This window comes from Dysidea avara, chromosome 6 (assembly GCF_963678975.1).
Source record: "Dysidea avara chromosome 6, odDysAvar1.4, whole genome shotgun sequence".
In the NCBI taxonomy this organism is placed as follows: Eukaryota; Metazoa; Porifera; class Demospongiae; order Dictyoceratida; family Dysideidae; genus Dysidea; species Dysidea avara.
This window is the reverse complement of record NC_089277.1, coordinates 8,883,615-8,907,107: the sequence shown is the minus strand read 5'-3', so window position 1 is coordinate 8,907,107 and position 23,493 is coordinate 8,883,615. Positions and strand designations below refer to the sequence as shown.

At 40.3% G+C, this 23,493-nt stretch overlaps 6 protein-coding genes across 7 annotated transcripts in view; 3 read left to right on the top strand and 3 right to left on the bottom strand.

The window, feature by feature from the left end:
* Nucleotides 1–1,224: 1,224 nt before the first annotated feature.
* Nucleotides 1,225–2,878, bottom strand: LOC136257915 (metal regulatory transcription factor 1-like). Its single transcript, XM_066051237.1, has one exon. It carries the CDS (start codon nucleotides 2,825–2,827, stop codon nucleotides 1,319–1,321), a length of 1,509 nt encoding a protein of 502 aa, XP_065907309.1. The 5' UTR covers nucleotides 2,828–2,878; the 3' UTR covers nucleotides 1,225–1,318.
* Nucleotides 2,870–4,272, top strand: LOC136257916 (uncharacterized). Its single transcript, XM_066051238.1, has one exon. The coding sequence runs from the start codon at nucleotides 3,062–3,064 to the stop codon at nucleotides 4,220–4,222; it is 1,161 nt and encodes a 386-aa protein (XP_065907310.1). The 5' UTR covers nucleotides 2,870–3,061; the 3' UTR covers nucleotides 4,223–4,272.
* A 1,713-nt stretch (nucleotides 4,273–5,985) lies between these two features.
* LOC136257908 (dual oxidase 1-like) lies at nucleotides 5,986–12,764 on the bottom strand. The gene is made up of 18 exons (XM_066051227.1): nucleotides 12,570–12,764; nucleotides 12,446–12,514; nucleotides 12,224–12,382; nucleotides 11,985–12,172; nucleotides 11,679–11,931; nucleotides 11,426–11,595; nucleotides 10,884–11,116; nucleotides 10,634–10,798; nucleotides 10,301–10,580; nucleotides 10,058–10,219; nucleotides 9,787–9,980; nucleotides 8,376–9,718; nucleotides 8,026–8,313; nucleotides 7,547–7,921; nucleotides 6,810–7,480; nucleotides 6,599–6,754; nucleotides 6,371–6,512; nucleotides 5,986–6,314 (listed from the first exon to the last, which is right to left on the bottom strand). The coding sequence occupies exons 1-18, from the start codon at nucleotides 12,709–12,711 to the stop codon at nucleotides 6,205–6,207; spliced, it is 5,100 nt and encodes a 1,699-aa protein (XP_065907299.1). The 5' UTR covers nucleotides 12,712–12,764; the 3' UTR covers nucleotides 5,986–6,204.
* A 94-nt stretch (nucleotides 12,765–12,858) lies between these two features.
* Nucleotides 12,859–14,451, top strand: LOC136257913 (dual oxidase maturation factor 1-like). Of its 2 annotated transcripts, XM_066051236.1 has the most exons (5): nucleotides 12,861–13,118; nucleotides 13,166–13,223; nucleotides 13,273–13,410; nucleotides 13,462–13,708; nucleotides 13,761–14,451. In XM_066051236.1, exons 1-5 carry the CDS (start codon nucleotides 12,963–12,965, stop codon nucleotides 14,329–14,331), a joined length of 1,170 nt encoding a protein of 389 aa, XP_065907308.1. In that variant the 5' UTR covers nucleotides 12,861–12,962; the 3' UTR covers nucleotides 14,332–14,451. The 2 variants fall into 2 exon arrangements, with proteins under 2 accessions (XP_065907307.1, XP_065907308.1); XM_066051235.1 differs by having other exon boundaries at nucleotides 12,859–13,118; nucleotides 13,273–13,708.
* Nucleotides 14,404–16,173, bottom strand: LOC136257912 (headcase protein homolog). The gene is made up of 2 exons (XM_066051234.1): nucleotides 16,033–16,173; nucleotides 14,404–15,767 (listed from the first exon to the last, which is right to left on the bottom strand). Exon 2 carries the CDS (start codon nucleotides 15,762–15,764, stop codon nucleotides 14,523–14,525), a length of 1,242 nt encoding a protein of 413 aa, XP_065907306.1. The 5' UTR covers nucleotides 15,765–15,767; nucleotides 16,033–16,173; the 3' UTR covers nucleotides 14,404–14,522.
* The window catches only part of LOC136257910 (T-complex protein 1 subunit theta-like), an 8,321-nt gene continuing 955 nt past the window's right edge, over nucleotides 16,128–23,493 (top strand). Inside the window, exons 1-17 of the mRNA XM_066051232.1 lie at nucleotides 16,128–16,275; nucleotides 16,327–16,417; nucleotides 16,645–16,724; nucleotides 16,948–17,004; nucleotides 17,856–18,000; nucleotides 18,897–18,979; nucleotides 19,036–19,081; nucleotides 19,394–19,458; nucleotides 19,524–19,584; nucleotides 20,124–20,200; nucleotides 20,252–20,323; nucleotides 20,822–20,928; nucleotides 21,057–21,123; nucleotides 21,220–21,307; nucleotides 21,701–21,816; nucleotides 22,550–22,621; nucleotides 22,771–22,863. Coding sequence (XP_065907304.1) covers nucleotides 16,219–16,275; nucleotides 16,327–16,417; nucleotides 16,645–16,724; nucleotides 16,948–17,004; nucleotides 17,856–18,000; nucleotides 18,897–18,979; nucleotides 19,036–19,081; nucleotides 19,394–19,458; nucleotides 19,524–19,584; nucleotides 20,124–20,200; nucleotides 20,252–20,323; nucleotides 20,822–20,928; nucleotides 21,057–21,123; nucleotides 21,220–21,307; nucleotides 21,701–21,816; nucleotides 22,550–22,621; nucleotides 22,771–22,863 — 1,377 coding nt within the window. The 5' untranslated portion in view covers nucleotides 16,128–16,218. The remainder of the gene's footprint in view (nucleotides 16,276–16,326; nucleotides 16,418–16,644; nucleotides 16,725–16,947; nucleotides 17,005–17,855; nucleotides 18,001–18,896; nucleotides 18,980–19,035; nucleotides 19,082–19,393; nucleotides 19,459–19,523; nucleotides 19,585–20,123; nucleotides 20,201–20,251; nucleotides 20,324–20,821; nucleotides 20,929–21,056; nucleotides 21,124–21,219; nucleotides 21,308–21,700; nucleotides 21,817–22,549; nucleotides 22,622–22,770; nucleotides 22,864–23,493) is intronic.

The following is a 23,493-nucleotide window of genomic DNA, read 5'->3' as shown; positions in this document are numbered from 1 at the left end:
AGTTTGTGTTATGCCCAATGATTTTATTGACAATTATATAATTCTTCATTACTAATAAAGAATAGATACCTACTATGTCAATAAAATCTTTTTGACAACATGCCCTTATGATACCACATCAGTTGTCTATACGTCACGTTATTAGTATAACAACTGTCAACAGCAATGTTGTCTTTTCCCAATTCCGAGCATCAACTTTGCTTTTAACTCAAGAGTGTTGGATCAAGTGATCTTACTTTAATATTATGCAGTGCTCTCAACAATAATTAAATTGAGATTTCAAAACAAGGTGTAACCGGATTTGCGAAAAGGGGTCTTCCTCACACATCCAATTCTATGAATTCAGAAGACCATAAACTCAGTATTCTAGGAACATATTAACCTGAAACTTTCTCTAACTACTAAGCTATGTTGGTTCTCAGTACTGATCAAGTTTCAAATCAATAGTTTCCAATCTAAAGTTATGAGTTGTCAAAGTTGGTAAATTGGATGTGTGTGGAAGATCCCTTTTCGCAAATCCGGTCTGTTGTCAGCTAGTTAATCCTAAACTGTAACCTTGTTATGTAATTGTGGTAATTGTTATAATGGTGGAGTTAATCAAAGCTAACAAGTGTTCTGTGTATAATCTAGTAGTGGCAGAGCTAACCAGTACATAATATGCAAACAACACAAGATGGTGCCACAAAACAAAATTGATACCCCATCTCCATGATGTAATAGTCTTAATACCAGTATATATACCAAGGCAGTATAGAACTGAATAGACTCTGCAACTTGTAATTTAGTGATTAATTAATAATGCTACCAGTATGGCCATATAGTTTAAGGGTGCACTTTTAGTACACAAGACCAACTGCCTCACATCTTTGATGTCAAACAGCGTGCTTGATTCATTGAGATGCTTGTAATAAAATGTAATTGCCCTATAAAGACCTATTACTTGTGGATACTTCATCCAGGTCACAGCTAAAATAACACATTTCATGGATGAAAAATTGGCCGAAAGTCTACTGTAATCAACACTCATATGTATGGATAGGCCACTGAGTTTTTTGTGTGCATAATGTGCAACTGTGAATGATACCAAGAGTTCATAATATAAAGAATTATTATGAAATCTTGATATAAAGAATTATTATGAAATCTTGATGATACATAGTATGGTTCAACAGGTGGCCTTATCTCACAGGGACCTGACTCATGCAGGGTTTACTACTCCAGTCATAATTTCAAATTAGTTGACAATGAAAATGAATTACATAAATATGTCCCAATAAAACTGGAAATACAATGACAAAGAGCTTATAATAAATCTGGTTTATTTACATTCCTGACAACTACAATCACAGCAAGATGGCTCAGTTTGAGTACCCTGATCATCTGTCTGTGTGCCGACTGTAACAGAACTACCTACCATGTTTCTAACAGTAGTCTCAGTTGGTTGCTCAGTGGTACTCCCTTGCATCAAAATGTTCCAGAGATCATCATCTGGCATATTTGCAAAATCCTGGGAAGTTCCGACACTTGGAAATGCTGCCAAGGGGTTGAGAATCTCGTTCATAATCTTGGTCATTTCTTCAGATGACATCGTCTCTGTGTTGGGAACACACCGACATTGCATCTCTTTCATGACACTCTGGAAGATGCTCCTAAGGGCCCCCATTCTGAACAGCTGCTGTAACGCAAGATAAGTTACTTGCAACGTGTGTGTACTGATTGAGAGACCACGAAGGTTGTCTGGGTGTAGTGGGTCAGTCTGTGTTTGCGTCTGTACTGAACTTGCTGGGATAACAGTTTGCATTGGATTTATTAACAATTCTGATTGAGTTGACTGGATTTCTCTACTAACCATAATTCCTGTTTGAGTTTGAACAGAGTTAGGAATAGTTGTGCAAATTGGATCCATCAGGATTTCAGGATGTACCAGGTTTGGTTGTATTTCCGCATTCATCATAACTCCTTGCTGAGATATTGCACTAGCTTGTAGTGGATTTACCATGACAGGTTGAAATACTGTTGACGGTGGAAGCATAGTCTGATTTCCTTGCATACTATTTGATAACACAAACTGTTCCTCAGACTGCGGCACATTAACTGATGGAAGTGAGACATCATCTAACAGCTGATGTTCGGCCATTTCTACAACAGACATTTCTTGTCCAATTTCTTCACCATCAACTGCTGGAGACGAGACTGCTGGGGATGAAGCTACTGTGTCTTGTTCTTTGAAAGTGTGTACTCGTTGTGTGTGTGACTGCAACTTCTGCTGTGTCAAGAAGCCTTTGCTACATCCACCTTGGTCACAAACATAAGGTCGATCAGTTGAGTGTGTTAACACATGACTCTTAAGATGATGAGAAGCTGTAAATGACCACCCACAACCTTCCACTGTACATGAGTAGGGTCTCTCTCCTGTGTGAGTTCTTGTGTGTTTCTTTAAGTCACTTCTGGTAGTGAACTGCTTCTTGCATCCATCATGAGTACACGAGAACGTATTTCCGGTGTGTATACGTTTGTGTGCGTTCAGTCTATACCTGTTGTTGAAGCGTTTCTTACAACCACTAGTTTCACACTGGTACGGTTTTTCTCCCGTGTGCACACGTACGTGAACCTTAAGACGATAAGACGTGAGAAACGCCTTGTCACAGTTGTGGTAGCGACACTTGTACGGGAATTCTCCTTTATGGGTCATTATGTGAGTACGCAGACCAGACCCACTTGTATAAGAACGTTCACAACCTTGGTAGTTGCAGTCATACCGTTTAGACGACTTTGCACCCACACTTTGTGGGCCTTTGTCTGGGTAACCATCTTCTTCAACATCCATGACAAAATATTTGAAAAATGCCACACAAGTTTCATTATTATAAATGGCTGCACCGCGCGAAAGGCGTTTGCTTATCGATTGTGGTTTTCGGTTTAGCTCAGAGTTCAGTTCAACCCCAATCCTTGTCGCCTTGTGGACTTTGTGTGTGTATACTGATATCAGAACAAGTTATTTCATTTTTTCGGTGATTCACTTCCATCATTTCTCCAAGATTTCTCCAACGCAGGTTGATAAATGGCAGAAGGCGCCTCGGAAGACGCGATTCGTGCTGGACTGCTAGACCAGCTAGTTGACTGGGACGGATCGGACCTTAAGAATGTGTATGAGCCAATTAGTTGGCAGATAGGCAACATTTATGTTGCTCTTGTCACCGCGATGTTCATCGCTTGGGTATGGAACATGTACAGGAAGCGGCGAGGAAGTGAAACAGTCGATTACAAATTTCAGCGACAAATATTAGAAGAAGAAGGTGAAAAGCAGAAGCGAACATGCGCTGTAATAGGAGGAACTGGTGTACTGGGAAACCATATTGTGAACAGTCTTCTGAGATCGGATCTGTATCACGTGTACGTTGTCAGTAGACGTATTCCACCCAAGGAGGACAGAAATCCACAAGTGGATGCTTACGTGAGACTGGATGTATCTGATTACGATGGTTTCGTCCAACTACTTGAAGGTGTTGACAGTGTGTTTTACTGTGTCTGTGGTCTGCCAGATGTTTACACCAATGACGAAGATGTTTGGACGGTAAACAAACGAGGAATTGAAAATCTGATATCTGCTTGTTTGGAAAAAGGTGTAAAGAATCTTGTGTACACGTCCATTCCCAATGAATCTAGTGATGCTGATTTGAGAAAAAGTGGTACATTTTTGAGAAGTAAAATGTTAGCAGAAAAGACAATATTTCAGCATACCAAGAAAGGGGAAATGAATGTTTGTGTTGTGGGATTGGGGAAAATGTATAGCAAAGAAGATTCGTCTTTTCTAGGTTACAGTCATGAAGAACTGAAATGGTTCCCACATCTCTCAGCCACATACAATTTCATTGATACTTCACGAGTAGCCAGTTTGTTAGTTAATGTAGAGCAAAGACTTCACACAAAATGTCCTCTGCTGCTTGAGTACCAAAATGAAGGCAAGAAGATGCAGCTGTCAGCTGACTTCAGAGGGTCTCTAAAGGACTTTGCAGAGCATTTTAACATGAAACGTTTTTTTGGTAATCACTCCGGATTTACATCATCATTAGCGGCACACTTTAACAAGTGGAGTATTACTCTTACTGGGCGTGCTCCATTTGGAACTGCATTGGCTCCAGCCCTACTAGAAATACTCCAGTCATCTGAACTGAAGGTGTCTCCTGAAAAGGACTTGTCAGTACTAACTAAACTAAGTTAGGAGCTAATTTTTATTTGTTTATCAATCTATATGAAAGTGGAAGTACACGAGCAGATAGAGTTTACATGTGCTTGTCATGTTAAGTTGTTAAACTTAATTTGTATATGGCACTCTAATTAAGCATGCTAATGTTAGTTTAGAGTGAGTTGCATGCTTTGCTGCTAAATGATTTTGTTGCATGTTTGATAGATCTGCATAACTATAATTATTGTAGGTTGTGTACAGCAACTGAAACTTGGGCAAGGCCATGGTTCAACTCTACTCTCCTAGTCTGATCCACCTGCTATTGAATAGTAGTGCATAGCAGGCCTAGAATTGCTGGATGTACAATTGGTTTGACCAAGAGTTCGTTATTATTCAATGGTAATGTTCCCAAATAATTATATTATGAACTTTTGGTTAGACATATCGGGCACCTTTTCTGCATCAAACAAAAAGCACTGTTTGGTTGGTTATTCAGTGCAGGAGCTCATAAGTGCCACAAGGCACAAAGTTTGAGCTCCTGCTCTGTATAACTGCTTGTAATAGTTAGCAAAACACTTAAAGCACTATTATAGTGGTCTTCCCTTAAAAAAGGAGACACTGCATGCAGTTTTTATTGTGATCTCTACTTTTTTTCATTGGCAAAACCATTTTTACATCCATTATTGCTTGTTTTTAAGTGTAGCCAGCATCATCACTGTTAAGCGTTTAATCATTCTCAACAAGTGGTTTAATTTATTGTCTTCTCCATGTAAGGTCCCCTCTCTAGGTCCATTCTTGGCCCTACTCTTTTCCTTGTGTGCATAATAGTAGTAGGAAATGTGGTACAAAGACAACTTCATTTATGTGCAGATGACTGCATAAACTCTCCTGAAGACCATATTATTGTCATGCAAACTTGGACATGATTCGATCCTACAAAGAAGTGTAAGAAATGAACTTGCTCTACAAGCCTACTAGTGCTTCTATTACTGCATTTGGGACTTCATGAGTCATGACCATCAAACACACATCAGCCAACTGAGTCAGTGCATTGTCCTCATGGACTGTAATGACCAACACTTCAAATTCATCCTGTGGATTTTCTTTGTAAATATCTTAGATTGATCCTACCCTCATGTTCACCAACAGATACATTTTACCACATCAGTTCAATCCTATGGCCTCCTGTACATGATACTCACCAAGAACGTTACCTGAATGGAATTGTCCACAAATCAATAACATTAATAACCTATCCTTGCAGATTTCACCTCATGTAGCTATTTATTTTGAATTACCACTTTTGGGGCTTGCTAACTAATGAATATTTTGTCAAGAAAACTATTGATTGTGCTTTTAAGTTCAAAAAGCATGTGCACCTGCAGTTACACATATATCTTTCTAACTGTAAGACAGAGTTTGTGGAACATTGCAACTCTAATCTAAAAAATGTGCTCTGATTTACTCAGTTGTATACTCAAGAGTATTGTTTGAATACTACAGCACATTTATAATAGGGCTCACTGAAACAAATAGTGGTTTTTACTATTTGAATATTCTTTATTCACAACAACCGAATATTCTTTTTCAGCATTGATATGGATGAGATATCAATAATCCTGTGGCTGTACAAGATGTCTCTTTACTACAATTCAGAATCAACATGATTCGATCACTTATGTCATAGATATGCTTATGTAGGATCAAAAATTTCCATGTACTCTACCACTGATGTTATATATTTCCTTTGAACGAATATTCGAATAATAGAATATTCGTTTGAGCCCTAATTTATAACCTTGACTTGCAAAACACAGAGATGTATACTTTGCAGTGTACATAGAAAATATACACTTTTTGTATTTATTTATCAGCAACAAAAATCAAAAGTAAAAGCAAAAAGTATTAACACTAGATAAACAATAAATTTCCTAACCTAACTTGCAACTTAGGCCTATATTAAAAAGTCTCAAAGATCATTTCCAAGAAACAATAGCATGTAGCAGTAAGTAGAATGCTTAGAAGTTCTCATAGTGGTGATGGAAGGCAGGTCCTTCATATCGGTTCGTAGCAGCACAAGCAGCTTCAACATTCTTTGTCATTCCTGGTGGTCCACAAGAGAATACACCTACAAGAATAGAACATGGTGAAACAGATGAAAACTCTATTGGTAGTTTATCTTACCAATCTTAGGCACCAGGAAATGTTCCTCTTGAAGGTTGTCAAAGAAGCGGTTGAAGTCTGGTCTGCCAAAGTGAGTCACTGAACGCAGACCAGTGAACAAACTCTTGCCAGAAATCTTCTGGAAGTGACGCTCACAGATGTACTAAGAAGAAAAACACAAGTCTAAATATCTTGTTTTGCACAATGTGACTGTGTGTGTAGTATAATTATATAGTTACTTGTTCTTACCAACATGGTGGTCCTGAGGTCAAACTTGTCAAAGAACTGTGTGATGAAGATGTGGATCTCAACAAGGTTCTTTACATCCTTCTCCTCAACTTCACGGATGATATCGGTCAGCCACTCAAACTGGTGTTGAGTACGAGTCACCCAGATGAAGTACACCTGCAAGATGAAACAGCTATCAATACATCATCCATGAAGACATCACAGCTCTCACCTTCTTGCTTTGGACACGTGCTCCGATGGAGAAACGATTTACAAGTTCTTTAAGGATGGAAGCAAATGGAGTTACTCCAATTCCACCACCAACCATGATAGCAACATCAAATCGGTACCAATCTTGGTGACCCTCTCCAAATGGACCATCAAGTAGCAGTTTGGGATAAGGTTGGCCACGGAGGATGGATGGGTTGAAACTCTCACGGAAGTTCTGGGTCCAGGGTCCGACGGCACGAATGTGGAGACTGAGGTGTTCCTCATGAGGTGCAGAAGTGAGTGTGAAGGGATGGTACTCTCCAGGGTTCTGAGCCAAGCTGGCAATACGCACCCACTGACCAGCCTTGTATTCAAAAGTGATTGGCCTCTTGAAGTAGATTCCGATAACCTGAGATGGCAGGAGGTCAGCTCGAACTACAACAATTTCAACTTTGTTACGACCAACACTGATCAGTTGATCAATGGCGAACACGATGGCAGGTCCCAGGAAGAAGTTACCAAACAAAGGATCTTGTACAAGACGTCCAGAGCCATGGAGGAACATGAAAATGTAGAACACATAGTACCAATGATGAGTGAACCAGAAGGCCTGGAAGACATAGCGACGAGCATACTGCACCGCAAACACATAAATCACCACTGTAATTAGTGAAAGTATAAAACCAGAAAATCCTGTAAAAGAAAAAGATATGGTAATTTCACAAACATGTTTATAAGAGTATGCATAAACTAACTAACCTGTAGCAGTTAGGAAGAGCCAGTAGCTAAACTTTGGCAGCTGATGGGTACGATGGAACACCTCTCGGAACAGACATGTCAAATCATTGGCTGTCTGAGTTGAGATGTGGTAGAAGTTGATGCCGTGCCCAATGGCGTGCATAATAGTGAAGAACAGTGCAGTGAGAGCAATGATCTTGTGAAAGGAGACAGCGGCATCAAAGGGGACATACTGGTTCAATGGTGTCTCCCTAAGGTAGGTGATGAAGTTACGAGCCATTGTCAGCAGCAAGATAGAATAGGTCCACATCATACAAGAAGCAGCTCCACGAGTAACTGTGACACCATAACCAGCAATACGACGTAGACCACCATGTTCACGCTCTACAGAATAATCTACAGTAAAGGAGACAGGGATCTTTCACATAGGTAACAGAAAAGATATGCTCAACACTGAACAAAACAAACATATATACATTCTTTTCGTTCTAAAAACTTACAGTAAGCTCTCTCCACAAAGATGGCTCCAGTTACAAGAAAGAACATAGAAAGGTAGAAGATGTGTAGCTTGTAATTCTCAATCCATCGCTTGAAGCTGGCAAACATTCTTGCTGGTCCAGTAGATGGCCGTGAACGTGTGGTAGTTGGGATGTCGGCAGTGACAGTTGGTTCAGCTGGTGCTCCACCACGTGGATCAGTCTTGGTGGTACGAGAGTATGCCTTGATGATTGTGCGACGAGCACGAGCTGGTGCAGTCTCCCTCTGACGGTACCTTGATGGTTGATCATCTAGATATCACAGAGGAATAATATTACACACTGTTAAAATGCCTCTATGTTAAATAGCTCACCTTCTGGTTGCTCCTTCTTGATGCTTGCATCAGGTACATCTACATCATAGCCAGTGATGTTGAGACGAGCATTGTGCAATTCTTCCTTGTGGTCACGAAGTAGAACATTGAAATCTTCCAAGGTTAGTTGCTGTTTGTTCTGGAAGCCAGCAGCAGCAAACATAGAATCGATGAGTTGGTCAAGTTGATCTGGGCTGACGCTGGCATTAACAAGCTCCATCATTCCCTTCAACATGTTGCGGAATTCTTCCCGGGATAGTGAACCACTCTTATCCACATCATACATGTCAAACATCAGCTTCAGCTTATCTTCAGGGCTACCACGGGAGAAGATGACGATCATGTCAAGGAACTCTCGGAAGCTGACAAAACCATTTCCATCTTGATCAATAAGTTGGAACATCTGATCAACGAACAAGGAATCTGCCTTCAGAGACATGGCTTCAGCAAATTCTTCTCTGGTCAATTCACAGTCAAGCACATCTTTCCTCTGCCTAACAACAGAACCAGCTTGAGTTTGTTCCTGAGCATTCTCACTGAACACAGCTTTGAAGAAAGCCTCCAACAGTTGCTGTCTCTGTTTCTTGGTGAAGGCACTGGCCAATAGAATGCCCTTAACTGGCTCTTCAATCTCGTGTCCGATCTGGATTTCATCAAGGAACGCCTCAATCTTTTGGATCATGGTGGCACGTTCATCATGGCTGTAGCACTGAATTATGGTGTCGTACTCATGAGGGATCTTGAGACACAAGAGGCGACCATCATCAAAAGCACGTTGGATTGTGATCTTTATTTGATTGCGTAGATCAATCTTGCGGTAGACTGTACTACCATAGTATAGTGTCATCTGTTTTCCAGGACCAAACTTGATGCTGACAGTACGTGTCTCACTTTTTATACCAGCCCTCAATTCTAGTGCAACCATGGGTCCTCCTGTACCATCAACCAAATCTGTGCCTTCAATTTTCTTGGCTCGAGATGGTCTTCCACTTGCAAGCAACTTAGCTGTACGATGTTGGTTGTACGCAGCCAGCAGGAACAGAACCATAATACAGGCAGCAGCATAGATGAAACACAATCCCCAAATGAGAGGAATTTGGTAGTCACTTTCAGTGAAATAGTCAAAGGTCTCTAGTTGCCTACAGTCATCTGTCCACAGTTCACTGAGTTGGAATGGTTGGGGGCAATTTGGTGCAGAGGGTCCTTCACTACCATCATTACGTCGGCCAATATACTCAAAAGGATTGTCCTGTAAAGCATCAGGGTGTATGTCGGTCACCAGCAGAATTAGATCTCGGAAGGTTAACTGGGTGATTGACTGAATCTCTTCCTCATTGAAAAGTCTAATTAAAAAAGAGAGGAAACAATTGAAGCCGTGGTATCAATATACTTCAAGCGAACACACACTTACTCATTTTGCCTATAATCTTCGTACCAGAAACGGTCAGCATGTCTTATCCTCATAAACTGGTCAAACAGGATTTCAGAGAACAGCTCGCCTGGTCCATCTGTTGTAGTCTCTGCCATACCACAAGCCCAGATGTCACATTTGCTAATGTCATCACCATATGCATCCCTGATACGTTCAATAGCTGCCGTAATTTCCTATGATTTTAAGAAAGATATATATGCAAGTATTCATACCCACCCACTAACATACGCACGCACGCACGCACACTCACATCATCAATTCCATAGTATGGATTAATTTGCTCAAATCCATTGAGTTTTACAAGGCCATAAGCAAATCTAGCAGTGTTGTAGTCAGGCAGACCATGGTCCCTGGCTCTCTGCAAGTTGATAGCCATCAAATCACGACGTGAAAAATCCAATGGTCCGAAAACCTGAAAAGATTACAGGTAATTAAATTATTCAAACATTAGGAACAAAAGCACTTGTACACACAGCATATACGCAGTAATTACCTGTCCTCTCAAATCAGGAGTGATTATGAAATCCTCTCTCTCTGTGGCACCAGAGGCCATTCCCTCAATGAATGGTCCAATGTTGGAATACTTGATTGTCTCTTGTGGGTTGAAATAAGATTGGCAGGTACGCACAGCAAATATGCTGGGATCATTACGATACGTCATTGTCTCAGTGTCTGTGGGATCATCAGGATTAACCCATGTGTAGGTCCGGCTTTCATTACTGGTACCCCGCAAGTCTAACCCTGTTGTAGTGATTCTCTCACTGATGTAGTTGCTATTTAAGGTACAAAATGGTATTATAACCATTTTACTATTTATTCCACTTACAATCCATCCTGATCTGATTGATCATAGAAACGATCAACAATCTCAAAATAACTGCCTCGCACATAATTCATGGAACGATTATTCGCCGTGCTGTGATCCTCAAGATGACTGTTTGAGGCATCGTTACTGACTGTTGGCCCAAAATAGCATATCCTCCGGCCATTTCTACAAGTAAACAAAAAGATCAGCATAATTTTTAAAAATAATGTGCCAGTGTGTGTAAACTAAATGTTGTTGATAAATGACATACTCAAATGTAGTTCTTCTCCTCCAGTTGGCAGGGGTTACCATGGTGTGTCCAAACCTCATAGCAGCTGACTGATAGATGTGTGCAATCTGAGGATTAATGGCAGGATTGTAGCCAGTTGATGACTCAAAGTAGGCACTGTAGCCTGGATTAGCATTGTATGGTGGTAATCGGCCACCAAAATCTCTGAACTTGTCCTCCAGAAACAGTGGTAGCCATTCATTGTAGGTGACATGCTACAAGTATACACACAAACAGACATACATTAAAGTTAACTGCTAATTCAAAGGCTTGATGCTATATAAAGAATTTTTTTTATTGGAAAGCAAGTGCTTAATGCATTCAAGTAGGAAAAAAAGGATGCATGAAAATGTGTTTTGTCCTACAGTACATTTGTAATTGTGTGGATAGAAATAGACCTCTAAAAGCAGGAAACCAGGCTGAGCATCCAACAGTGTTTTGTTTAGAGGGCATCTACTGTAAACACAATCAGTTAAAAGTCTGATACAATAATATAATAGTAGTGGTGAGTGCTTCAATATTACCTGGTATGTGGCAATGGTGAAGTGACGTGCACGGTTGAACAAGAATTCTTCACTTTTTTCTTCACCATAAGCTTCCTTTAGTTGCAGTGCCCACCAGTTGTGTACACGGAACCAGAAGATGCCCATAGTGAGCAAAAATGCATTCTCATTTCCTCTTGGGTTACCAATGGCTGTAAAAAGTACATTTATTTATAGCCACACACAATTAACCACAATGGTACATACACACAGACAGACATACATATAAACTTACTCCAAAATCGGTTTACTTCAAACAAGGAATGGTTGGCGGGTGGTGGAGGGTTAATGAAGGGCAACCCGAAATCTTCGTTACTTCGTGGAACTTGCAGATGGATATCTCTTTCAGTAACAGTATCTCTGCCAGCAAATGGTGGATTGGGAACATGAGCTAGCTGGCCATCTTTAAAGCTTCTAAGAACATCGGCCCATGCCTTGAATGGTCCATACACTAAACCGCCATCCATCCATGGAGTGATTTCATTCAGCTAAGAAACACATATACATGCATATTGCACAGGAACATTGCACATATACCAACCTGCTGTCGAGGGTTATTTGGATTGTAGCCAGTGAGGAAAGAGTAACGTGTCCTCAAGAATGGTATTGAGAGGTCACCACGACAGTAGGGATCATAAAGAGGATGACAAATTGGGATCTTCATGTTCTCATACTCTGGTGGACAGCCAGGCCTCTGAGCATCCAATACTTCCTCTACAACTTGCTGACCTAATTAATAGCAAGGAAAAAAAATCTAAAGAGCGTTACGTGGCTTCTTACCATAAAAGGTAAAAAGGGATGTTCTTCTATCAGAGCCTCTTCCTGTTAACCCTTCAAAGGTGAGGTTACTGATAACTAGCACATTTGGTCGGTCATATCCTGACAAGTCATAGACGCCGTCCAGGTAATGGATGGGTACTTTTCGTTCCAGGGGCATATCTGGAAAAAAAATTCACACCATCAAAATCAGCGACCTTTTCTTGCATGCGACATGTTGCATACCTGCACCGCCCCAATCCGGGTGAGCAGGATTGTTGTACCATCCATCGTAAGATTCGTATTCGTACTCACCTGAAATAGAGCAAAAAAAATATTATTGCACAAATAGCACAGCTTTTTATATTACCTTCTTCCGCGAAATACAGTGATAAATTACGACCTTCGTATATCTCATCAACTACAAGAATGTTCTCATGGCTTCCGAAAGGCCCTGCATAAGCAGTAGTAATTAGATACAATGCAAAGAAGCCAGCCAAAAGCCGAGCCATTTTGCTAGAACTCAATCTCCGGTTGGACTGTAAGCAAGGGCGGCAACTATGCAACTTTGTATGGCTTCAAACATTTATTGTCTTACCAATATGGAATTGGACAGGAAACACGTGACAGTTAATTGAATTCCTGTTTAGTACGGATCAGGGTTTAACACATTTAACACCTAGTTAATGCGGTGTTAGCGGGTGTATCTCAGCATTATTTTTTAGTTGTTTCCGAGTAGCTGTGAGGTGCGAGAGAGACAGCGATGGGAAATTCTTTTAGGAACCAGCCGGCTCCGGCTCTCTACCCGGATGACAAGACACCATTTGCAGCAGATGTACTGGAGGTCGGTCTCGCCGTCGCTTGCGGCATGATCGCCTTTTCCTTCCTTCTTATCCTTCCTGGTATCAGAGGATGGGAGGTACGTAATTTACTTTATGATAGACAATTTAATGCTTTACTCTGCAGCGTTTATGGGCGACAGTTCGAGTGTTAGTGGCGTTATGGGTTGGAGTAATATTGCTGGGTCAGTTCAAAGTTGCTTGCCTCATTTAGTGACTGGTTTATTTTTGCAGAATGTAACTTCGGCTACGCGTGGTTAGAGGACGAGATTAAGGATGTGCACACGCAGTATAAAGCCTTCGCGAATTTTGAGATTACGGCTGATATTGGCCTGCATATTGGTCTGCGTGGCGTCAACATAACTTTGAAGGGTAAGCGATTATATAACACACCAAGTTATCATTATTGCATTCGTGTTTTAGGCGCGCCGGAGTACCAGTACAATGAACGTATCAACTACAACGAGGCGTACAGGTGGACGTGGGCTCAAGGTCGTGCTGGTTTTGGACCCAATGCTGGACGTTTCAACCAGGAGTTCCGCGCTTCACAGTTCCGAGGCGTACCGTACCCCATCCAGTGGATTGCAGAATACCTCACTCTAGATGGAGAGCAGATTCGATGGGGTAGAAGATTCAGAGTTGCTGGTTGGTACACGCACATATTACTATGGTGAGTGTGGTAAACACATCTAGCTTTGTGTATGAAATGTACCGTTTTTCAGGCTGGCGTTTGCTGTCTATTTGATTACGATGATACTATTTTGGCTGGTGATAAGATATGGAGCAATATCAATGATATGGTTGGGTGTTCTCATGATATTGGCAATATTCTTCTTTGGAATTATAACAATAAATGACCCTGAACTGTTAATACCGTTTGGTCCTGGAGAAGATAACACAATTGATCCTCATTTTGGATGGTCTTTCTACCTCTGCATGTTAACTGGAATTGGCTGCGTTTTCTGTGGTTGTTTAATTTGGTTCATGGACTATTTCTTCCCCCGAGAGATTGCAAAGGTGTTTAATCACAGTCTAATAGAGGATGATGAATTCTTCCAGGAAGAGGAACCAGAGCCGGAGCAGCCAACTCTAGAAGAATATGGTGTATCAACTCGTGGAGTTCGCAAGACACAGAGGGGTCTTACGCGTTACAGGCAGACGCAGCGCAAGCCTCGTAGCACACTGCGTTCAACTCGTGGTGGTAGCCAGCGTCTGAAAGAAGCTGCAATCCCTCTGGAAGATCTACCACAAGGCCCTGGACCAGTGTCAATCACTGTCTCTACTAAAGCCTAATCATTCTAGCCCTCAATAATGGCCTGGACTTCAGAAACTGAACTTTGTATTTAGTTTGTTTATAGGCCTATGTTAATTTTTCTGTACTGTTTCAAAACTCAAATAATGTTATAAACAAAATTGTCAATACAGTATTAAACGAAAGGGAACATATAATGCATGTATGGTCGATATAATTGTCACTGTCGCAGTCACTCTTTGAGAGGGTTTATGTTGACATGAAATGCACTGGGTGGCTTGACCAAATGAAATCCTGATGTATTACAATGGGGGCACTCCACTTGCTGTGATAGTTGCCAAAAACTCAGTGAATGCTTCTTCACATCCATAACTGGCTGGCAACACTGAGTACACGCAGCTCGCCCCTTGCAACAAGGTGTAGCAGCAAACAAATCGTAGCTGTACATGGTACCAACTTGATGAATGTTCCCTTGCCAATCGGCAGAGCAATAACTACATGTGACCTTGTTGTGACCTGACAAACATGGTAGACAGACAGCAGAGAGGTACAACGGATGATTTCCTTTCGATTCCACTTCCATACATGTTTCATTAGCTTGGTTGGGTGTCAGGAAAAGGGTTCCATTTATTAAGGGATATCGATCATAAACTTTTAGCTCCATAGAACAGAGGACACATGAGACACTGTTGACACGATTAGATGCTAGTGTAGTTAAAACAAATGATCGTGTATCATCGCCTGCACCGTACCCATCATCCTCCATTTTAATGTGATAGGAATTAGTCAATGCTTTTGGGAGATATTTACTGAATATGTCATAGTCATTTGGAGATCGGTGAAGAAATGGTTGCGGGTTGCCAGTGGGTGCACCACTGTCACTCGACTGAGAGTCACTATTACGACACCTGCGACGAAGCACGAATCCATTCTGGCGTGGATAACTTGAAGCTTTAATTGTTGGCATACCAGCTTTATCATGAGCCTTTTTCTTCCTTTTCTTTTTATCACTATCACCTTCAGTAACTACAGGTACGTAGTTGGTATCCTTTTTTAAATTGCCTCTTTTACAACGACACTCGCACCCCTTCCTCCAAACAGCTTGCCTCCTTTGTTTATCATTCCAGTTTTTTGTACGACTGGACTGCTTTAGAATACTAACAAGGGATTCCTCCAAATTAGCAAAGCATTCTCCATGCATGAAAGAGCTGTATGGACAACATTCATTAGTGCATGAAAACTTCACAGCATCAGGGCCGGGGTCACTGCTATCAATGTCCCTCAAACTGCAGCCCATTGGATTACAGCAGGCACAGATGTCATCAAACGAAGACGTAAATAAACTTTCATCTCCAACGTCACCATTTGTTTCACCAAAACCTGATTTTCCAGATGTGGGGAAAGAAAATGCTCCAGATGGTTCTGATGTGGTTGCGCTGCTGCTACATTTCTGTTTGCTGCGGGACACTGGCATTATCTAAAATTAGATACAAAGTTTAACCACAAATACTTGACTAATCGGTAATCCAATAACATACATACAAATGTGTAGAGATGTGCATCAATTAAAATAATCTTGCGATTTATAAGGCGCACTGGACACGAATGTACACTAATTTTACAGTGTGATAAAGACACGTACAAACACTAATCGCGCACAGTAAGACTCTAATTTTTCTTTAAAAATTACAAGGAATACACGTCGATTGGTGTTTCAAGCGATCGGTTTGCTTGCAGCATACCTGGAAAATGCAGGTTTTAAGGTGAATAACTTAGTTTTCAGCTTCACGGTGGAGCAGTAGCTTTATCTCTATCTCATCGACTGCAATACCGCTCCTATCGCCATTTACATCTGACTCACGCGAGGTTTAAATTCCACCTCACGTGAGTGACTTTTTCTTGCACGTGTAAGACACCAACTAGTCGAGATGGCCATGCACGTACCATCCGCGGGGTTTGCGTCCATGTTAAAGGAAGGAGCGAAGGTAATGTTACATGTTTCAACCAATAGTTGTCTTGTACAGCGGGCTTTATAGCATTACCATGGACTAGAGGAGGCAGTATTTAGAAACATCACAGCTTGCAGAGATCTAGCTCAAATAACACGAACTTCATACGGACCAAATGGTACGTACATGTACGTGTGTAATACATACATTATATATGCAGCTATACTGTGTATATTATAGCAATGATAGCAATGATAGCAGTGCTATATTAGCTGCATGTATAATAGACAGGTACGTACATGCAGTCATACAATATTGTATGAACCGTGGACGGGTGTCATAGTGTTCAGTTTTTTTTTTGTTCTTAAAGTCTTCAAATTAATTGATTTTTGTGTGTTGATACAGGTATGGATAAAATGGTCGTCAATCATTTGGAGAAGTTATTTGTCACAAACGATGCTGCTACCATCTTGAAAGAGCTAGAGGTTATATGTTGTTGTACTTCATATAGTGGGTTATTGTACAAGGTATACTAATTTTCATAGAGTAACTATTGCTGACCTATTACCTGTAAGTATAAGATGAGTGCATTTTGCTAATTGGAATATTGTCTAATTAATTACTTTGTAGAAATGCCATTTGATTAGCTGGTTTTTATGTAACTTTTGAATTACATACATGTGACCCACTGTGTGATATCCACATTAGGTCCAACACCCTGCTGCCAAAATGATTGTCATGGCAACAGAGATGCAAGAACAAGAGGTATGATATTGATACACAAAATATGTAACATTGTCATGCTTTGGGAGAAAACCTGAAAACTTAATTTATTCATTAAAAGTTGGTGGCAATGAATTTCAAAAACGTACTTTGCAAATGTTTTAGGATTTTTGGGTACGTGTGATTTTACTAGCTAACTACTGGTATGTTGTACTGCAAAATCATTTAGTACAGTAGCTATGTAGAACTATATGGTGGAGCACCATGTGTTTGCATAAATCTGGAACCACAAACTTTAGCAAAGGGTGATTTGGAATTCATGAAATACGTATGTGTTCAGTAATGGGACATGTCATTTCCTAATAAGGTTACAAGGATGGTTTTTATGTTCAAGCTAACAGGTGTATCATGTTTTTGCTCTACTAATCTCCATGACAACCACATACATGCATGAATGGGAGCGTTTCACATTTACACTTGGAAATCTACAGTATATACACTGGGAAAAACAATCCCAGGAATGAAGTCTAATGAGTTTAGGAGTTTGATGATGTGTCTAAACAGACAGTAAAATTCCATTGTGGTAAGAAGATTGGTGGTTGTGATTTTCTGCTTTCATTAAAGATGGTCGGTGCTGCATTGCATGTACACTGTCATGCACGTATGATTTTCCACTTTTCATCTCCTTGTACAGGACGTGTGTGCATAAACATGTACAGTTCTCTACATTAATTTATCTCCATGTGTACTTACAATCTCAACCTGTTTGGTCTCTTAACCCTTAAATAGTTCTGTACCCTGTCCAATTATGCTGTGTTTATTGTATGTTCATGTATATAATGTTGCTCAAGGTTTTGAAATATTAGTTACCGTGTTGTCTCATACTATACTAGGTTGGAGATGGTACAAATTTTGTTCTGGTGTTCAGTGGAGCATTACTGGAACAAGCTGAGGGTCTGTTGAGGATGGGTCTGTCACCTAGTGATGTTATTGAAGGCTACGAAATGGCTGCTAAAAAAGTTTTGGAGATTCTACCATGTGAGGAGTGTAACCTTATATGGTGTATCTACTGTTGTCTTACAGTTTAAATCTATTGTGTTACTTGTGTTGTGGCTGTGTATTTATCAATTTTTAAACTGTTTTACTGAAGTATAATGAGGTGCGTGCCCACCAGCTGGGTGAGCACCTAGTTTATCCAGTTGGAACTGGAACAGAATTGTCCGTGCATGTGTTAGCATTCTCTGGTTTACTGATATTGTTTTTGTAAAAACGTGTGTGTGTGTGTGCATGCGTGTGCGTGCATTACACCTATCTACCTATGTGTGCCCATGTTAGCGAATCGATGTATGGTAACAGCAGCCAGTATGTGTTAATTATACACTAAATGAAGCCTGTATTAAACTTCAGCACAAGTAAGCTTTGCACTGAGGTGGTTTGTTTAAAATTCAAGTATCCATGTATGGGTGTGGGTACAGTACATATTGTTTGTTACAATAGCACTTCCTTAGCAGTGCATAGTAGAGAATTACAAAATAATCCATGAATCAAACCAAATCCTATTTGCTGTAATAGTATAGTATGCAATATTTATACACTGCTAGCTGCTTGGCACCTGGTAGTTATTAAAACCACAACATCAACTTGTTTATTTCAATCTGCACACACGTATTGGGTCAATTTAGTGTGTTATATCTGTATGTGTGAAGTTGTAGTATGTTTATAGTTCGATGGTAGTGCTGAGCGAAATACTGATAATTACTTTTACAACGAGTAGTAATGTCAAAACCACTCGACCTCTACTGTTTTTGTAATTTTAAGCTTTGGTGTTGGCGACATAAGCTTGGCTGTAATATAACGTCTTTGTACGAAATTAGTTATATTCTGTGTGTTAACATTATCTCAGCAGTGATTTGATTGTGGTTTTCAATTTCCAGCCCTAGTGTGTTACACATTAAAGGACCTACAGGATGTAAAGGAGGTCTCACGAGCCATTCATACTGCCATAGCCAGCAAGCAGGTAATGGATGGGACTCTTTTCTACTAGTGTAATATATTCTATTGTTCTCTGTGCAGTACGGCAACGCTGACTTCTTATCAGATCTAGTAGCTGAGGCTTGTGGTGGGTGAATATGTTATACATACACCATATGATGTTGGGTATTTGCCTGTAATGAAATCCAGCCAATGCCTTATGCAGTACATACTGATAAGTGTATACATATATTTTATCTGGGTGGTTGCATGATTTGCAGTAGCTGTTACACAGTGACTAGATCAGAATGGATTTCCTATATTTCATGTTAGTGAGGTGTCCTTATTTTAGGGTCTAATGTAACGGGACATATGGATGGACAAGTATCAAACTGTTTTTTGAGGGGTTTCATGACGTAAATGTTTTATGTATAATTTGACTTTGTCTGTTTTCTTTTAGTTTCAATTCTTCCTAAGAGTCATAATAATTTTAGCGTGGATAATGTCAGAGTATCAAAAATATTGGTGAGCATTATTTGCATGTGTTGTATAGATGATATAGTGTGTGACTGTGTGTTGGTGTGCTATAGGGGTCTGGTGTGTTGAGCTCAGAAGCAATGCACGGAATGGTATTTAAAAGAGAAGTAGAAGGTAGTGTGTTCTGTGTAAAGTGTTTTATATGTACACATATGTAGTTGCGCACTACCTTTTTTTCATTGCTTTGTAGGTAGTATCTAAAATCAAGAGTTCCTCTTACTACTATATTATGAACTCTTGCTAAAATGTACCCTTACGTGCTGCCAGTGTGCCTGGTTTACTGGTCATGGTGCAAATGCATGCATAGAAACCAGATAACCCTGTTTCAAACTGGTTTGTAATTCCAGCAACAACATATGCCCATGGCATATAGTGACAACTACTTAACTATTTTTGCCCTTACTCCTTTTGTCATCTATATTGAAGCTTGCACAATCTCTGCAAGGGTATCAGGCTTGTAGTGTGCCTTGTGATAGCATCAGATGTTTGTCCCAACTATCAGGCTTTTGTATGTTGCCATTGGGTCATAGTGTTGAGATGATATCCGTAGTGGTAAAAATACATACATTGCACAAAATATAGCACACTTCACAGATGTACATGGAGCACAGCTACACTATAAATATTTTGGTGAAATTTCAATCATTTTTTAGGTGATGTTACTAAAGTCAAAGATGCTAAGATAGTAGTGTACACTTGTGAGTTTGATGCAATGGGCACAGAGACGAAGGTAACCATGATGGTGATGATTACTGTGTACTACTGGTATGATGCACTGTAGGGAACTGTGTTGATCAAGTCTGCTAGTGAGTTGATGAACTTTAGTAAAGGAGAAGAAGACCAGATAGAACAAGTGCGTGCATATGCAAGAGTGTGTGTGTGTGTGTGTGTGTGTGTGTGTGTGTGTGTGTGTGTGTGTGTGTGTGTGTGTGTGTGTGTGTGTGTGTGTGTGTGTGTGTGTAGTGGCTAGAGCATCGGCCTGGTACCTGTTGGCCTGGTGTTTACTGGGGAAGCAGCCCACCCAGCTGTAACATCAATGGGTACCTGGTATTAACTGATGCCCAACTGTCAATGTCTCACATAGCATCCAGGTGTGACTTTGGGTGCCGTACACCTTCACCTGTGGGACATGGTACAGCCTCCTGCGGGTTACTACCCCAGGAAGATTTGGCTGCCTAACTCTTAGCACCTGAGTAGCGCACAGGTATCCCAGTGCTAGTTCGTTGGGTAGGTATGTGTGACTGTGCTAGCACAGCAGCTGAAGGCTTTGCTTTTGTGTAGTGTGTGTGTGTGTGTGCGTGTGCGTGTGTCTGTTTTGCCATAGTCAACTTTTCCTCCATTTCCTCTACAGCAAGTGAAGCAGTTATCAGAGTTAGGTATCAATGTTGTGGTTACTGGTGGTAAAGTAGGAGAGATGTCGTTACACTTTCTCAACAAGTACAACATCATGGCTGTCAGGTGGGTATGTATTAGTAAATGTGGTGCTATATGAGTATGAACTTTGTACAAGATGCAAAGATGATACTGTATAATATATTCTGTTGGTAGTGACTACAAGGAGGTTTGCTTTGGTTTTGCTTTTGTAGATTGTTATCGAAGTTTGATGTACGGAGACTCTGCAATACTGTCCAGGCAACGTCCTTACCTAAAATGGTATGTATATGTATAACTCCCTTTGTATGTGTGTACAGTGTACATGTTATGTGTAATGTACTTATGGTATGATATCATACACATTGACATTGGCAGGTTCCTCCCAGTCAGGATGAGATAGGACATTGTGATATTGTTGAGATTGGAGAAATTGGTGACACAAACATTATTGTATTTAAACAAGGTATGGTTGGTGTGTATAGAAATGTGTGCAGTATCACATTAGTGGGTCGAGCTATATAAAACGTGCTTGTACTTGTATAAGCCATATTGTGGCTCAAGATTCTATATAAATCACTTTAGTGTCACCATACTAGTGATTGTTGTAATTTATATGTACGCATCTCATTGTTACTTGTTAATGTGGACACATACACTTGTATCATAATGCGACTGGGGTCCCAAATTATAGCCCTTGTACATAAAACTGACTTCGAAATCAGGACACTATGTGTCCACATTATGCAGCCTCCACATCTCTTATTTAACTTATAGTGTATGGTACACATGCATACACAATAGTTAGTCTACTCCCTGTGTTTGATTGTTGTCATGTGTTCTGGTGGTCACTTATTAGAAAAAGAGGAGTCGGCAGTCAGTACTATAATAGTGAGAGGCTCTACTGATAATATTATGGATGATATTGAGAGAGCAGTAGATGATGGGATTAATACCTTCAGGACCATCGTAAAGGTGACTGCTACCTACTGAATGTTGTGGAACCTGCATGGCTCAGTACAGTGCAAATCTGTCTCTATGGAAATCATAGGCTAAACCTCACTGGAGGATTTGCGTTATGTTTGTTACTGGGACATATATTATTGGCCATATTACTTGCTTATCCACTACAAGTACATTTGAGTTGACCCAACCAGAATGAGAAATAGGTGAAAACTGGCTGCTGCATGTACCAGTATCCGTAGAATGGCTGCCTTGCCAATTTGGAAATTCATGCAGTAATGTACCTGTCTAGTGTGGCCACCTTCAGTGATGAATTGTAACAGCATTGTTGTACCAACATTGTACTAACTCCTAAAAGTTAGTCATTTGATTGCATATGCACACTTTTTGGAACACTTGCATTGTAGCTGAGATAGCAGTTCTTTTGAATGCATTAATTACCACAATCAGTGGGTAGGTCTGCAGCTATAATGGCTTTGATATGTAACAATATCCTTGTATGCTATTATGGCATGTTAGTGATGCCCTGACTGGTGTGTGTAAAGAACTTCTTTACACTTGCGTACACAATGTCCATGTAAATGGCATTTACTATATCACATCTCAAGCACATGAGTGACATGATATCCTGCTGTGTGCCAGTTATGGTGTTGTAGTATACTAAACACCTTAGTTTGGGATGGGATGGGTGGTTCAGTTCTGGGTAACTGTGTTGGTTGAGTGATGTAACGTGTTGTGTTAACAGGATAAGAGATTTGTTCCTGGAGCTGGGGCTACTGAAATTGAACTAGCACGACAATTATCCTCATATGCTCAGGTACGTTGACAGTTGATTTATATCTGTACACGCATGCGCACGTGACAGACAGATACACACATGAGGTACACAGACACACAGAATAAAGTATAGTAGTCATAACTCATTACAGCTGATGGTCACAAGAACTGATTACATTGTTTCCACAGACATGTCCTGGTCTAGAGCAGTATGCCATCAAGGCATTCGGAGAAGGACTGGAATCTTTAGTGAGAGCATTAGCTGAAAATGCTGGATACAAGGTGAACACCTTTACTGTAACTTGTTTACCACTTCTATCAGCTTGTACAAATACCAGGAGCCCATAACCAGCATTAACACTTTCCCTGTGAGCTTTTCCTGTTCTGATAACCCTCTGTAACCTTGATCACATGCAAGGCACATGTAAATTGGAGGGATACTATATATACACCTGACCTTATATGGATAATTGACATATTGTCACAATGGCTTCAGGCTAATATACCTAACCTAATATGATTGTGGAATGTCATTCTCCCACTTGTGGGAATCAGTATCATGTTTTGTGGTGGATTGTGCAACAGGTTATAAAAGCTCTTGGGGTGTTAGGTGTGAAAGGATAAAAATATTTTATGAACTATAGAGCACTTTACAGGTTTTGTAACTAGCCAAATAGGACACTTTGGGGCTTCTTCCTAACCAGTTTACCTTGTAAGATTTTATTGTATTACTAGATCATGATAAGTGTTTATTCATGGTTCTTTAGTGTGGTAGATATAGCCATACAAGAGGTATAGACAGTGTGGCTTTTTGGCTAAGTGTGTTATCAAGAGTTAATAATATTATTAACTCTTGGTGTTATGCACTGATGTGGTTGTTTCATAAGGAGTCTTTCAAAGTTTCAGTGAAGG